Raw genomic sequence first — 18,116 nt, forward strand, 5'->3', positions numbered from 1 at the left:
AATGTAACAGTGAGTAGGTTCTAGTTATGTCATTCATATTCACCCAGTTCAATGTACACGTGATAGTTTAGTCTACGTCATTCATCTATCACCCAGTTCAATCCTTCCCGATCCGGAGCACCCCCACCCCCCCCCACTAGTAGCATAGCTACATAGCGTCACAGTAAAATTGTAGCATCTAACATATCATAAATTCACAAGTCCAAACACCAGATGAAAAACAGAATCTTGTGAATCCAGCGCATCATTTCTGATTTTTAAAATGTTTTACAGGAAGGAACACTAATTGTAAATCTATTAGCCTTAAACCACGTTAGCAAAAGACACCATTTTTGTATACTCCAACATTTTTTCCTGCGTCAGTAGCTATCACTAATGCGACTAAATAAAGATATATATTAGCGCCACATAACCAAGAAACAACTTCATCAAGATGGACAGTCTGATAACACTATTTATAGGTATTAGCAATAGGTTTTTTTTGGAAAAAATGTGCATTTTTCAGGTATAAATCACAGTCCTACATTGCAGCTGCAATCTGAAATAGTGCCGAAGCACCAGAATAATTACAGAGACCAAACGTCATATAACTAAGTTACTCATCTTAAAAGCATTCAGAACAAAATACACAGCGATACCAGCAATTGAAAGCCCAACTCTTGTGAAATCCAAACAATATTCAGATTTATTAAATGTTTCTATTTAGCGAAAACAAAATGTAGCGCTAAATTAGCATAGCCACGCCAGCCAGAACCGACCTGGGCGCGCCACGACACATCACATGCCGACAGACTATATGAAATAAACATCGTAAATTGGGTCTTACTTTTTCTGATCTTCATTCAGAAGTGATCTAAGGTGTCCTGTCCAGATGCAGTCGTTTTTTCATCAGAATGTAAACGTTTCCCTCTTCATTTAAGCATGGGTACTAGTCGAGTGTTCTTTTTAGCACGATTCATCTCACGAAAATAAAAAGATCAGAGAACGAAACCGCAAAAACTCCCGAAAAATTCTAATAATTCTGATTAAAACTATATTGAAACAAACTACATACGATGATCATGGTCACATGTATCAAAACCAAATCCGAGAGCGGAGATAGTTTTCATCCGTATGGCAGCAAAAACAGAAGGCAATTCTCACTTCAAGTCGCCGCGATTTCAGAGAACCGGAAGTGGGCGTTCACGCCAAAGAAATAGCTCTTATTTCACGTCAGAACAAGATGAACAACAAAATTTCTCTCTTGACGTCCTCTTGACACCAGGAGGACAGGCGTATGAAGGTATTTCGGTCATACTGTCATAGACCATGTATAGGCAGAGCGTTGAAGCGAGCATAGATATCGTGGCATTCTACTTCCTTGTCAGGGAAAGTGCTGCCAAAGACTTCTGTTCACTCAGAAGAAAAAATGAAAACGTTTTAGAAACTAGAGATTGTCTATCCAATAGGTAATTATTAATATGCATATAGTAAGGAGCAAATAATGAAACGAGTCAGTTAATTTTGGAGAGGCAAAATGTCGACAGTGTGAACCGCACCCCGCTGTATTCTCAAGAAGTTTTAACAGTGATAGGTTTTTTACTTTCATTCATATTCACCCAGTTCAATTTTTGTGTTACTTGACTGACGCTGCTTTATTTCCATGGGTACACTCTGTGTTGTTGTTTGTGTCGACGCTGCTTTGCTTTATCTTGCCAGGTACGCAGTTTTTAAATGAGACAACTTGTTCCTCAAACTGGCCTACCTGGTTAAATAAAGGTTAAATAAAGTGAAATATATATTTTTTTAACACAACTTTTTATGCACTGCTAGCAGCTAGCTTAGCTTCTCTTTTCAGTACTAGATTAATTCTCTGATCCTTTGATTGGAGTGGACAAATGTCAGCTCATCTGCAAGAGCTCTGAGTAGGTTGGAGGACATCCTCCGGAAGATGTCATAATACCTGTGTCAAGTCTATGGAAGGGAGTGAGAACCATGAGCCTCCTAGGTTTTTTTTTTATTGAAGTCAATCTTGTAGCCAGAGGAGGATGGAAGCTAGCCTGTCCTCCGGTACGCCATGGTGCTTACCCTACGAGACGGCTGTTGAGGCTACTGTAGACCTTCATTGCAAAATTAGTTTGTTTAATCACATTATTTGGTGACGTGATTATATTTTGTATATTTTATCTACAAAAAGATATTCACTTTTTTAAATGTTTTAGCAATTCAATTTTATGAAATTCACTGAGGAGTAGGTCCTCCCCTCTCTCTGGAGGACCTTCCGCTGTGGGAAGCATTGGAGTCGGACATCGGGGCAGGCATCCCTGTGTGAAGCCTTGCCCCGCCTTGTACGAATTCCATGACCCGACGAATCGAGGATTTCTGGCGGCAAAGGAGGGGGCTGCAAGCTCAGTATTTAGGAGGTGTTCCTAATGTTTTTTGGGTGAGAACTCAGTGTGTATTGTATTATTATGTGCTAGTGTGTAACTAAATTAGTGTATTTGAATTATATGTGGCTAGTTGACTAATGTACTGTATGATATATATATTGATAGTGGTACTAATGTTGGTATATTGTATATATATGTGATAGTGTCGGACTAATGTCTGTATATAGATTATATGTAGTAGTGTTGTAATAATGTTCGTGCTATTATTCTGTATTATATTTGAAGTGTGGACTAATGTTGTATATTATATTACTATGTGATGTGTGTACTCAATGTTGATATATTGGTATATATTGATAGTGTGTGTAATGACGTATAATTGTGTTATAGTTGATAGTTGTGGACTAATGTTACTATATATATTTTATATATGTGCTAGTGTGGACTAACTGTACTGTGATATGTAATATATGTTGATAGTGTGTAATAATGTAGTGTATATTCATATGTGATAGTGTGTCGTAATGTAGTGTATTATATCATATTTGACTAGTAGTGAATCATGTAATTATATTCTATATGTTGATAGTGTGTATAATGTTTTACGGATATGGTATATGTATAGTGGTATAATGTACTGTATATTAGGATGTGATAGTCTGTGTATAATGTTACTGTGATTTATATGTGATAGTGTGTTAATGAGTGTGATATTATATGTGATAGTGTTTAATGTAGGTTTATGTATATGTGACTAGTGGTTATAATGTACTGTATCATTATCATGTTGATAGTGGTAATAATAGTAGTGGTATATTATATGTGATAGTGTGTTATAATGTACATGTATCATTATACTGTGAGAGTGGTAATAATGTACTGTATATTATATGTGATAGGTGTATATGTAGGTATATTATATGGTGATACGTGTGGAAATAAGTTGTCTATTATGTATCTATAATGTGGAAAGTGTGCTATAATGTAGTGTATCTTATATTGTGATATATGTTGTATATTACGAGTGAGAGAGACATCCAACCCAAACCCCTGTCTCAGTTACCACTGGCCCCAACACACACACCAACCACCCACACGACACACACACACACACACACACACACAACAGCACACACACACACACACACACAGACACACAACACACGCACGACACACACCAAAAACGCGCAGCTGCTGTGTCTCCGTCTCCCAAAGTAAACCTTGGACTTGTTCAAGGTCTCGTGTCCTTAGCCAGCCGGTCTAACCCAAATAACCCTGAAACTACCAACCAGCCCTACTTACCAGCACCAGCCTACTACCAGAACCAGGCCTACTACCATCAACCACCTACTACATCAACCAGCACTGCTAACCACAACCAGCCCTACTACCATCAAACCAGCCCTACTACCATCAACCAGCCCTACTACATCAACCAGCCCTACTACCATCAACCAGCCCTACTACCATCAACAGCCATCTACATCACGCCCTACTACACCAACCAGCCCTACTACCATCAAACAGCCCTACTACATCAACCAGCCTGCTACATCAACACAGCCTACTACCACAACCAGCCCTACTACCATCAACCAGCCTACTCACCATCAACCAGCCCTATACCACCAACACCCTACTACATCAACCAGCCCTACTACCATCAACCAGCCCTGCTACCATCAACCAGCCCTACTACCATCAACCAGCCCTACTACCATCAACCAGCCCTACTCACACAAACCAGCCCTACTACCATCAACCAGCCCTGCTACCATCAACCAGCCCTGCTACCATCAACCAGCCCTACTACCATCAACCAGCCCTACTACCATCAACCAGCCCTACTACCACCAACCAGCCTACTACCATCAACCAGCCCTACTACCATCAACCAGCTCTACTACCACTCACCACCCCTACTCCATCAACCAGCCCTATACACAACCAGCCCTACACCCAACCAGCCCTACTACCTCTACAACTCATGTCCTCTCCTTGTACACCATGTTCCTGTCCTCTACAACCCATGTCCTCTCCCCTCTTGTAACCCATGTTCTGTACCCTCCAACCCATATCCTGTCCTCTACAACCCATGTCCTGTCCCTACAACCCATGTCCTGTCCTCTGCAATTCTGACTGTTTTCAATCTGGAATACCTAAAAGTTGAGGTTGCAGTCAGTTCTCCAGCTCCGTAAGGCTTCCAGTAAAGATTAGACCTTTATTAAGAAAATTCCAGGCGCGCTTACGCCACACGTCCACGGCTACTACCGGGAGTGATTATTGACCACGTCACACACACACAACAACACAGACACCCACACCAACACACAACACACACACCACACACAGACACACACACACCACACACACACACACACACACACACACACACACACACACACACACACACGCACACACACACGTGACAGTGATGACGCGTGAAACGATTGGATAATCCTTCCTGGTCCGCTACACCCTGCTGCGAGGTAGTCTCATTGGCCCACTAGTTACCAACCCTGGTCCAGGAAAACTACAGGTCCCACTGGCCAACTAATCTCCAACCCTGGTCTGGTCCTGGACAACTACAGGTCTCATTGGCCCACTAGTCTCCAACCCTTGTCCTGGACAACTACAGGTCTCATTGGGCCACTAGTACCAACCCATGTTGGACAACTACAGTCTCATTGTCCACTAGTCTCCAACCCTGGTCCTGGACAACTACAGGTCTCATTGGCCACTAGTCACAACCCTGTCCTGGACAACTACAGGTCTCATTGGCCCACTAGTCTCAACCCTGGTCCTGGACAACTACAGGTCCCACGGCCAACTAATCTCCAGCCCTGGTCCTGGTCCTGGACAACTACAGTCTCATTGGGCCACTAGTTACAACCCATGTCCTGGACAACTACAGGTCTCATTGGGCCACTAGTACCAACCCTGGTCCTGGACAACTACAGGTCCATTGGCCACTAGTTACCAACCCTGGTCCTGGACAACTACAGGTCTCATTGGGCACTAGTTACCAACCCTGGTCCGGAAACTCAGGTCTCATTGGGCCACTAGTTACCTAACCCTGGTCCTGGACAACTACAGGTCTCTATTGGGCCACTAGTTCCAACCTGTCCTGGACAAACTACAGGTCTCATTGGCCCACTAGTCTACAACCCTGTTCCTGGACAACTACAGGTCTTCATTGGGCCACTAGTCACCAACCCCGTGGTCCTGGACAACTAAGGTCTCATTGGCCACTAGTCACCAACCCTGGGCTGGACAACTACAGGTCTCATTGGCCCACTAGTTACCAACCCTGGTCCTGGACAACTACAAGGTCTCATTGGCCCACTAGTCACCAACCTGTCCTGGACAAACTACAGTCTATGGCCACAGTAGTTACCACCAACCCTGGTCCTGGACAACTACAGGTCTCATTGGGCCACTAGTTACCAACCCTGGTCCTGGATAACTACAGGTCTCATTGGGCCACTAGTCACCAACCCTGGTCCTGGACAACTACAGGTCTCATTGGCCCAAAAGTCTCCAACCCTGGTCCTGGACAACTACAGGCTGTGCAAGCTTTTGTTCCAGCCCACCACTAACACACCTGATTCAGTTATCAATATCAGGTGTGTTAGTGGTGGGCTGGAACTAAACCATGCACCATGCAGCTCTCCAGGACCAGGCTGGGTGACTGTTCTGAGGTTGCAGTTGTAGTATTACATAAAGACCACTAGGGGGCAGACTTGTTCCAGATCAGTAACACAACCTCATAGCTCCTATCACATCATGTAGTAAGCTGTTCTCATCCTAAACAGCCTCCCTCCTCTCTCCAGACACAGACCCTAGCTCCAATCATATCATGTAGTAAGCTGTTCTCATCCTCAACAGACTAGTGTCTAGGGGTTGATTTGGTACAAGATCAGACTAGTGTCTAGGGGTTGATTTGGTACAAGATCAGACTAGTGTCTAGGGGTTGATTTGTCATAAATAATCAATAATATTTCAACCGGACAAAAGCTTTGTCAATAGAAAAGGAGAAACAAGAAAGTACACGTTCCCGATCATGCGCTGGACTCATGCCTGGAGATTTCCACTYTCCACTCATTGAAAGTGCTGTATCTCCCTCATTTTCCAGAGTAAACGTCTGAAACAATGCCTAAAGACTGGCCACATGTAGAGGAAGCCACAGAGCTCATGAACTGGGTCCTACTAAGACTTTGTGGATAGGCTTTCAATGGAAAAACAGCCTTCCAAAATAATAGTACTTCCTGGTTGGATTTTCCTCAAGTTTTCGCCTGCCATATCAGTTCTTTGATACTCACAGACATTATTTTTAACAGTTTGAAACTTTAGAGTGTTTCTATCCACATCTACTAATTCTATGCATATCCTAGCTTCTGGGCCTGAGTAGCAGGCAGTTTAATTTGGGCACGCTTTCATCCAAAATTCCAAATGCTGCCCCTATCCTAGTGAAGTTAACAAGTGACATCAATAAGGAATCATAGTTTTCACCTGGTCAGTCAATGGCGTAGAGCAGGTCTTCATGTTTTATGTACTCAGTGTATATAGACTGTGCGTTGATAGAGCTGGCACGGTTCCAGTGATATAGACTGTGGTTGTAGAGCTGGGCACGTTCCAGTGTATATAGACGTGGTTGATAGAGCTGGGCACGTTCCTAGGATATAGACTGCAGTCTGATAGAGACTGGGCAGTTCCAGTGTATTAGACTTTGATAGAGCTGGCACGTTCCAGTGTATATAGGACTGTGGTTGATAGAGCTGGGCACGTTCCAGTGTATATAGACTGGGTTGATAGAGCTGGCACGTTCCAGTGTGATATAAGACTGTGGTGATAGAGGCTGCACGTCCATGTATATAGACTTGTGTTAGTTGATAGAGCTGGGCACGTTCCAGTGTATATAAGATTGTGGTTGATAGAGCTGGACGTTCCAGTGTATATAGACAGCAGGTTGATAGAGCTGGGCACGTTCCAGTGTATATAGACTGCAGTTGATAGAGCTGGGCACGTTCCAGTGTTTATAGACTGTGGTTGATAGAGCTGGCACGTTCCAGGGTATATAGACTGTGGTTGATAGAGCTGGCACGTTCCAGTGTATATAGATACTAGCCAGACTAGTGTCTAGGGTTGATTTGGTACTAGGCCAGACTAGTGTCTAGGGTTTGATTTGGTACGAGGCCAGACTAGTGTCTAGGGGTTGATGTGGTACTAGGCCAGACTAGTGTCTAGGGGTTGATTTGGTACTAGACCAGACTAGTGTCTAGGGTTGATTTGGTACTAGGCCAGACTAGTGTCTTTGGGGTTGATTTGTACTAGGCCAGACTAGTGTCTAGGGGTTGATGTGGTACTAGGCCAGACTAGTGTCTAGGGGTTGATTTGGTACTATGCCAGACTAGTGTCTAGGGGTTGATTTGGTACTAGACCAGACTAGTGTCTTGGGTTGATTTGGTACTAGGCCAGACTAGTGTCTGGAGGTACTAGGCCAGACACTTGAGGCATATTACTCTGAGGCCTGATAGTCATGCTGTGTTCTCAAGGTATATGTCTCCCTCCAGTGGTGAAAACAGATAGGACAACAACACCCGAGCCACTGCTGTTCTGCAGGGTTATTATAGACTGATGACACGTCTTCCCTCTAGTGGTGAAAACAGAGTACTGCAGGGTTATATAGACTGATGACACGTCCTCCCTCTAGTGGTGAAAACAGAGTACTGCAGGGTTATTATAGACTGATGACACGTCCTCCCTCTATGGTGAAAACAGAGTACTGCAGGGTATTATAGACTGAGACACGTCCTCCCTCTATGGTGAAAACAGAAACTGCAGGTTAGTATAGACTGATGACACGCTCCCTCTAGTGGTGAAAACGGAGTACTGCAGGGTTATTATAGACTGATGACACGTCCTCCCTCCAGTGGTGAAACAGAGTACTGCAGGGTTATATTAGACTGATGACACGTCCTCCCTCTAGTGTGAAAAAGAGTACTGCAGGTTATTTATAGACTGATGACACGTCCTCCCTCTAGTGGTGAAAAACAGAGTACTGCAGGTTATTATAGTCTGATGACACATCCTCCCTCTTATGGTGAAAACAGAGTACTGCAGGATTATTATAGACTGAGACACGTCCTCCCTCTCGTGGTGAAAACAGAGAACTGCAGGGTTATTATAGACTGATGACACGTCCTCCCTCTAGTGTGAAAACAGAGTACTGCAGGTATTATAGACTGATGACACGTCCTCCCTCCAGTGGTGAAAACAGAGAACTGCAGGGTTAATGATTCCACATTCATTATCTCTGTAATTTACATATTATTGAATGTGTTAGTTTGAAACAGGTGGACATGGAAAAAAGACAACAGCAATGAAAGTTTTGTTGATTTATTAGTTATAATATAACATTACTTTGCATTACTTTTTATGTTAATTATTATTTTGAAGCAGTTGCAATGTCTCTTTCACACTATTAAACACATGATACAGACTATCACTATTAAACACATGATACAGACTGAAGCTCAGAAAGGAGAAGGTGAGTTTATAAAGCCTATGTGGTTAAATTAAAACATGTTGTCAATATAACTCACAGTAACATACAACACATGTGGTTCCCTCTGTCTTAAAGGCACAGTAACATACAACACATGTGGTTCCCCTCTCTTAAAGGTACAGTAACATGCAACACATGTGGTTCCTCTGTCTTAAAGTACAGTAACATATGGTTCCCTCTGTCTTAAAGGCACAGTAACATACAACACATGTGTAGAACTAAACTAGTAGACTATAACTCACCCATATAACTCCCCAACTCTGTGTGATGGTCTGCCCATAGTCCACTATGTTCTACTAATTTACACTGTTCTCCCCAGTGTTTGGACATGTCTTTCTATTGTTACTTAGAACAGCAGTGGTGTCATAGTAATGATGACCTAGAAACGAGTTTAGTCGCCGGTACATCCAGACATACCACAACTGAGAAAGAACACGAGACCGGAGTGAATGGATACGAAGAACAAATAGACCGGAACATCCCCATTAACACACTGGAGACAGTAAACAATAGAGACAATCCCATAACAACTGGCATGAGAACAGTAAACAGTAGAGACATCCAAAAACAACTGGGGAGAACAGTGAGAACAGTAGAGGACATCCCATACAACTGGGAGAGAACAGTAGAACAGTAAGACATCCCATAACAACTGGGTTTCCGAGAACAGTAGCAACAGTAGAGGACCATCCCAAAAAAACTGGGAGAGAACAGTCGAACAGTAGAGGACATCCCATAACAACTGGGGAGAACAGTAGAACAGTAGAGGACATCCCAAAACAACTGGGGAGAACAGTAGAACAGTAGAACAGTAGAGGACATCCCAAAACAACTGGGGAGAACAGTAAAACAGTAGAGGACATCCCAAAACAACCGGGGAGAACAGTAGAAAAGTAGAGGACATCCCAAAACAACTGGGGAGAACAGTAGAACAGTAGAAGACATCCCATAACAACTTGGGAGAACAGTAGAACAGTAGAACAGGACAACAGGAGAACGGGATAACAGGAGAACAGTAGAACAGGATAACAGGAGAACAGTAGAACAGTAGAAGGAAACTAAAGGAAATGAGGGCCAATAGCCTTGAGACGGTCAAAAGCAGAGAGGTCTTGTCTCTGCCTTATGGTCACCAAGAAGATAACAAGATGAGGTTGACCTGCTAAATAAAGAAACACAATCTGTCTGTATTCAACCAATCAGGTCGTTGAGGGAACATGAGCTCTCCATTTTCAACAAGGTCTTGAAAAACCTCTTCATACTCCCCATATCTGCATCCCAGAACATCTTCTCAAACAGAGGAGGGTCATCATCATGGCTCCATCACCATCATCGTGGCTTCTCCTGGCCTGGTCTGTAAACGCTGACAGATTGAACCTGAAGTGAACTGGAATGTCCTCAGTGTCGATGTGTTTAAAGAGTTGCCTTCCATCTGCATGTGTCAACAGGATCACCATCTTCCATCTCTTCATTTCTTTACAATCTTTAGAGTCTAGATCCCTAAACTCAGCCACATCGCACACAGAGCACAGAGCACTGACCCCGATCTGGTCCAAATCTATAGATTTACACTTACATTTTTATCATAGATAATGGTGAGGGAGAAGGGGATCTGGAATCCATCCTGGTAATTGATTTCATATATATAAATTGTAGATACCTCGTCATCTTGGGGTAGCTTGAAACGGAACCCATTCTCCCACTGAACTCCCAGGATGTAGTTGATCATCAGAGCCATTAGCTGGTCTTTGTCTCCCACCAGATAGATTGTCCTCCTGGTCCTGGAACTCTGCTCTCCAAACCTGACCCTGACTAGTTTATTCACTAGAGCCTGAGCCTGGCTACTTCACCTTACTTAGACACCATACTTCACTTTATTCACCGGCTGTATCGTTTCTTGTTTCCAAAGAAAAATGGAAATCCAAGTACCTTTAACAGAACAACACAAACATCTTCAACCATTAAAAGAGTGGCGGACGGCAAGGTTCTGATGATGTCACTAACCTCGCTGTCTGGACCAAGGCCTGCTGAACACACGGCTCTGTATTTGAACTTGTACCCTGTACTGGGAAGCAGTCCAGACACTGTGAAGACTGCGTGGGATTCAGACGTCTTCTCGCTGCTCCATCCATCTTTCTCATCAATACAGTGTTCAATCAGGTAGTGGGTGACGTCATGGGCTCCCCTGTCAAGAGGGAACAACTCCAGCGTCACACTGCTGTGAGTTCTGTCACGTGCTGTGGGCTTCTCAGGTTTAGATGGAGGTTCCCAATGCTCGTTTCTTATGAATCCGTTCTCATAAAGGTAAATGCTGGCTCCTTCTTGTTCCTTGTTGGGAATGGAGGCCAAGAGGAAACGTGTTTGTGTGTTTTCTTTGTTAGCTTCTGCAAAATCTTTGAAAAGTCCAGCTTGCTTGTCCATGTCATCAAATATGTTGTCAGAGTGGTACCATCTTCTCAAATCAGGTTTAACTGGAACTAATGCTTGTGTGTTCTCAGAGCTTGGGGAATCCAAAGCTGACAGGACAGGGTCCTCACACCCCAGAGAGGTGAAAGTGAAACATACAACACGCTTCACCTTTGAGTTCAAGACCTCTTTGTCAAGTTCCCTCTTCGATGTGACTATCTTGGTGGAACACGTCTGACTGTAGTCCTCTGTAATCATGCTTAGGAATCGATCAACCACATTGATCTCTCTCTCAATGCGATCCATACATTCACTGAGGATGTTGCTGTTGAAACGGAACTCTTGCTGCTTTTTCAAGAAGTCGGACAACACCCTCTCTTCCTTTTCTCCCCCTCTAATAGACGGAAGGAGGTCCGCCAAAGTAGTCTTCAAATACTCTGTGGAACACAGTTTTTTAAAAGTTTTCACTTTGGCATCAATTTCCTTGAAGTATTTTACTGGCTTGCTTCTCATTGCATCGTTGCATCTCATCTCCAGCTCACTGAGGTATTCCAGCGCAGTATGCCATTGGTCAACTAAGCTTCCACTGATCTGACGAACCATATGGGTGGCAGTGGGTTCCAATTCTTTTAACGGAAGTAGATTCACTTGCACAGGAACCCCCTCACCTACCTTCTGAGGCAAGGTTTTGTAGGTGTCCATGGCATCTTGAAAAGATACAGGATTGTTTTCCAGGAGAACGTCCCCATGGAATCTACAAGAGAACTTGTCAGCTTTAGTTTCAGAAGTGTTCTTCATGTCTAAATCACTCTCACCTTCAATAGAAACATCAGGAACCATATTAAACATCACTTTCAAGTGTCCCTCAATGTCTTGACGGTCCTCTTCACTTGAGACCTCACGATCAAACACAAAGAAAGCATTTGCTCCATAAAGTATACCTGTGACCACATGTGTAGCTATGCCTTGGCTAAAAACCTCCTTGTACTTGATGTGTTCCTGCCCAAGGTGGTTCATGGACAGTTGACTGTTTTTCTTAGTGGTGGTGTAACAAAGTGTGACCCTCGCCTGATTCTGAGACTCTTTAACATCTTTCAAATACTTAGCTGATCCCTCAACCTTAACCAGCCCTGCCAAAAAGCTTGCTTTGAGAGAGCCGTTCACATTTAACAGAGAGTATTTGTCAGCTGTAGAGTCAGATGTGATGACTTTGAAGTCGGTGAAATGCTCGTCTGTTGTAATGATGTGCTTTCTGAGTGGTTCCTCGTTCCACAGTGTCAGGCCTGTAACCAGAGACAAACCAAACACTAACAGTTACTTTATTGTGTTTGGGTATGACTGACTGACTGACTGACTGACTGACTGACTGACTGAGTAGTGAGCAAGCGTGCTACCTGGAATGAGGTAGTCATTGCGACAGTCATACAGCATTCCCAGGGAGAAGGGCCGTCCCAGTGCTGCCAGACTCAAGGTTCGGTTTGAGCAAAGATCCATAGTAGGAAGTCACTGGTGGTCAGAATAAAACAAACAGAATAACATGATGCATCACTGCTTGAGATCAGTCCACTGGTGGTCAGAATAAAACAAACAGAATAACTTGATGCATCACTGATGGTCAGAATAAAACAAACAGAATAACATGATGCATCACTGGTAGTCAGAATAAAACAAACAGAATAACATGATGCATCACTGCTTGAGTTCAATCACCTCCTAAAAATATTGATATAAAATTAAATTAAAAAACAGTTGTCTATTGGCCACAATGTGTCATCACATTAATCACCATTTCCCTGGAAACAATCACTAAGGAGTCATTCATTATCATGAAATTATGCGGATATAGTAGAGGTCCTCGCTATATGAGCCATGTTGCAATTCCCACCAACTGAGTTAAGCCTATTGGCGTGATGCGTATGGCGTGTATTGCTCAGGGAAGAGAATTTGTTTAACAAGATAGGTATCAAGATTATTGGCACCCTGTGGTGCTGTCAGGGGCCAACCCACCTACCACACCCTCACCAGCACCAGCACCACATGCAGTCAGCCTGGAACGCGCCCATTGGCTTTAAAATGAACACAGGCTGACTTCAATCAGCTCGTTAATTAAAGCTAAGCTTACATTATACAAGGACTAAAACCTTTACATCATTGGACCACATTATGTGAATCGTCAGCATACTTTTCCTGTATCACAACCGGCCGTGATTGGGTGTCCCGTAGGGCGGCGCACAATTGACATCAGTTGATGCAAGAGGGGCTTTATAAATACATTTTGATTGAATTGGCCCAGCGTCGTCCGGGTTTGGCCGGTGTAGGCCGTCATTATGAATAAGAATTTGATCTTAACTGGCTTGCCTAGTTAAAAAAAGGTTAAATTAAAAATGTAAAAATAATTTATACAATATATACGACAGAAAGTGTCTGCATGTCAGAAAAGTTATCGGGGCATAATATGTCGATCGGGAGAATCGACATAGACACACGTCTTTGACCTGATCATTTTATACAACCTACTTGATCAGAGCCTACACCTATATGATTTATCTGCAATCCCAGAAATGGTGACTTTTTAACTTCTTTGATATAGGGGGCAGCWTTTTCACTTTTGGATGAATTGTGTGCCCAGAGTGAACTGCRTCCTACTCTGTCCCAGATGCTAATATGTGCATATTATTATTACTATMGGATAGAAAACACTCTGAAGTTTCTAAAACTGTTTGAATGATGTCTGTGAGTATAACAGAACTCATATGGCAGGCAAAAACCTGAGAAAAAATCCAAACAGGAAGTGAGAATTCTGAGACTGGTCGATGTTAAAGTCATCGCTTATTCAATTCCCTGTAATATATGGATTCGTTTGCACTTCCTACGCCTTCCTTACGCCTTCTGTAGAACGCTGAATGAAGCCTCTAGTGTGATGTGGGGCTGGATGGGAGGTGTTTCAGTCAGTGGTCTGGCAGAATGCCAGTTCCTGGTCACGCACTTTCCTCATGATATCGCCTTGCGTTCCATTACTTCTATTCTACTTATACAGACATGAAGGAATGCTCCGGTTGGAACGTTATTGGATATATATGATAACAACATCCTTTAGATTGATTCTCTACTAAGTTTGACCAGTTTATTCGACTTGTAATATAACTTTTTGAAGTTTTCGTCCTACGTTTGCCTGCATCTGCGCGAGCGTTTGGACACGTGTACTACACATGCTAGCAAAGTAGCTAATTGGACATAAGTAATGGACATTATCGAACAAAACAACGATTTATTGTGGAACTAGGATTCCTGGCAGTGCATTCTGATAAACATAATCAAAGGTAAAGGAATATTTATGATGTAATTTCGAATTTCTGTTGACTCCAACATGGCGGAGTTAAATCTGAGCGCCGTCTCAAATTATTGCATGGTGTGCTTTTTACCTAAAGTTTTTTTCTAAACCTGGCACAGCGGTTGCATTAAGAACAAGTGTATCTTTAATTCTATGTAAAACATGTATCTTTCATCAGTTTATGATGAGTATTTATGTTATTTGATATTTTGGAGGCATTTCTGAAACATGGCGCCAATGTAAACTGAGATTTGTGGATAAAAATATGCACATTATCGAACAAAACAAAAATGTATTGTGTAACATGATGTCCTATGAGTGTCATCTGGTGAAGATCATCAAAGGTTAGCGATTAATTTTATCTCTATTTCTGCTTTTTGTGACTACTATCTTTTGCTGGGAAAATGGCTGTGTTTTTCTGTGGCTATGTACAGAACTAACATAATTGTTTGGTGTGCTTTCGCCGTAAATCAGACATGTTGGCTGGATTCACATGTGTAGCTTTAATTTGGTGTCTTTCATGTGTGATTTCATGAAAGATTGATTTTTATAGTAATATATTTGAATTTGGCGCTCTACATTTTTTCTGGATTTTGGCCAAGTGGGACGCTACCGTCCCACATATCCCAGAGAAGTTAACTGCCTTGCTCAAGGGCAGAACGACAGATGTTTACCTTGTGGGCTAGGGGATTTGATCCAGAAAGCTTTCGGTTACTAGCCCAACACTTCTAACTGACCAGCAGATTACAATCTTGGCGATTGACGCTCGGACAGTCCTGGCTACTCCACAAAGTTTTCAACTTAAGATGATTCCACAAAAGAGATAATTCACTTTGAATTGGTTCAGGTAAGGATGTGGAAATGTTCNCTTGCGTTCCATTACTTCTATTCTACTTATACAGACATGAAGGAATGCTCCGGTTGGAACGTTATTGGATATATATGATAACAACATCCTTTAGATTGATTCTCTACTAAGTTTGACCAGTTTATTCGACTTGTAATATAACTTTTTGAAGTTTTCGTCCTACGTTTGCCTGCATCTGCGCGAGCGTTTGGACACGTGTACTACACATGCTAGCAAAGTAGCTAATTGGACATAAGTAATGGACATTATCGAACAAAACAACGATTTATTGTGGAACTAGGATTCCTGGCAGTGCATTCTGATAAACATAATCAAAGGTAAAGGAATATTTATGATGTAATTTCGAATTTCTGTTGACTCCAACATGGCGGAGTTAAATCTGAGCGCCGTCTCAAATTATTGCATGGTGTGCTTTTTACCTAAAGTTTTTTTCTAAACCTGGCACAGCGGTTGCATTAAGAACAAGTGTATCTTTAATTCTATGTAAAACATGTATCTTTCATCAGTTTATGATGAGTATTTATGTTATTTGATATTTTGGAGGCATTTCTGAAACATGGCGCCAATGTAAACTGAGATTTGTGGATAAAAATATGCACATTATCGAACAAAACAAAAATGTATTGTGTAACATGATGTCCTATGAGTGTCATCTGGTGAAGATCATCAAAGGTTAGCGATTAATTTTATCTCTATTTCTGCTTTTTGTGACTACTATCTTTTGCTGGGAAAATGGCTGTGTTTTTCTGTGGCTATGTACAGAACTAACATAATTGTTTGGTGTGCTTTCGCCGTAAATCAGACATGTTGGCTGGATTCACATGTGTAGCTTTAATTTGGTGTCTTTCATGTGTGATTTCATGAAAGATTGATTTTTATAGTAATATATTTGAATTTGGCGCTCTACATTTTTTCTGGATTTTGGCCAAGTGGGACGCTACCGTCCCACATATCCCAGAGAAGTTAACTGCCTTGCTCAAGGGCAGAACGACAGATGTTTACCTTGTGGGCTAGGGGATTTGATCCAGAAAGCTTTCGGTTACTAGCCCAACACTTCTAACTGACCAGCAGATTACAATCTTGGCGATTGACGCTCGGACAGTCCTGGCTACTCCACAAAGTTTTCAACTTAAGATGATTCCACAAAAGAGATAATTCACTTTGAATTGGTTCAGGTAAGGATGTGGAAATGTTCAGCCAACAAATTTGTGCTTGTCTCCACCCCCCTCCAGGTGTCTCCCATCTGCCCCATCATCCCCAGTGTATTTATACCTGTGTTCTCTGTTTGTCTGGTGCCAGTTAGTCTTGTCTTGTCAGGTCTTACCAGCGTGCTTTCCCGTCTTCCTGTTTCTCAAGTTCTGTTTCCTAGTTTTCCCGGTCACGAACCCTTGCCTGTCCTCGACCTGCCGTTTGACTGCTCCGTATTTACAATAAATAAATCTGAGAACTGTACTATCCGTCTCCTGTGTCTGCATCCCCCACAAAAAAAAAAAGGTAAATATATCTATATACATACATACATATATACATACACATACTAATTTACATATATATACATTCAGGCCTATTTTCGTGCCAGCAAGGCTTTTAAGCTTTTAACCATTATTTTATCTTTAAAGAAAGCAAATTTGGCAATGATTGTTCATTCATACATCTGTCCTCTGTCCGAAGCGGTGTACACGTTTTTAGTTGAATTTTGTCGATAGATTCGCGTGGGATCTGTAGCGCTGTAAGGAGGAACTCTCTAACTACACATTCAGGAACTTCTACTTCTTTCTCTTGGATACTTGTAAGTTCCACATTCTCTCTCGTGGATCTAGTCTGTATGTCCAGTAAGCCTTCTCTCAGAATGATGTTCTCTTTTTTAAGTTTGTTAACTTCAGTTTCAATCTTATTGACTGTCTCTTTTAGCTTGTTTGTGTCTTTCTCCAATGTCGCAGCTTTTTCATCACTCATCTCGAAGCTTTCCTTCAACTCTTTTATATCCTTACTAAATAGGCCAAGTATACCCAGTTTGTCATTTATTGATTTTAACAGTTTGGTTTCGACCTTTACCATTACGGGTGGTGAAAATATAAAATTGTCTGTGTCTGTAGAAGAGTTGCTACGCCTTCGCTGCTGCGCAACGCTGTCTTCACAACGCTGTCTGTGCGGGTCTGTGCGACCAATTCAGTTTGTCCGTGATGTGTACGCCGAGGAACTTGAACCACTGTGGTCCCGTCGATGTGGATGGGGGGGTGCTCCCTCTGCTGTTTCCTGAAGTCCACGATCATCTCCTTTGTTTTGTTGACGTTGAGTGTGAGGTTATTTTCNCCACGATCATCTCCTTTGTTTTGTTGACGTTGAGTGTGAGGTTATTTTCCTGACACCACACTCCGAGGGCCCTCACCTCATCCCTGTAGGCCGTCTCGTCGTTGTTGGTAATCAAGCCTACCACTTACGGGTGTGGAATTAAATAAATAAATGGATTTAAGAAAGTCACTTTAAATAACACCACTTTAACTTCTTCTGTCTGCAGGGGCAGTATTGAGTAGCTCTGATAAAAGGTGCCCATTTCAAACGGCCTCGTACTCAATT

The 18,116-nt window shown here is 42.4% G+C and overlaps 1 protein-coding gene across 1 annotated transcript; it reads right to left on the bottom strand.

Annotated features, from left to right (window-relative positions):
• Positions 1–9,634: 9,634 nt before the first annotated feature.
• On the bottom strand, positions 9,635–12,885 carry LOC139024557 (stonustoxin subunit beta-like). Its single transcript, XM_070439435.1, has 2 exons — positions 12,735–12,885; positions 9,635–12,623 (listed from the first exon to the last, which is right to left on the bottom strand). Exons 1-2 carry the CDS (start codon positions 12,832–12,834, stop codon positions 10,813–10,815), a joined length of 1,911 nt encoding a protein of 636 aa, XP_070295536.1. The 5' UTR covers positions 12,835–12,885; the 3' UTR covers positions 9,635–10,812.
• Between the last annotated feature and the right edge of the window lie 5,231 nt (positions 12,886–18,116).

This window comes from Salvelinus sp. IW2-2015, unplaced genomic scaffold (assembly GCF_002910315.2).
Source record: "Salvelinus sp. IW2-2015 unplaced genomic scaffold, ASM291031v2 Un_scaffold1636, whole genome shotgun sequence".
In the NCBI taxonomy this organism is placed as follows: Eukaryota; Metazoa; Chordata; class Actinopteri; order Salmoniformes; family Salmonidae; genus Salvelinus; species Salvelinus sp. IW2-2015.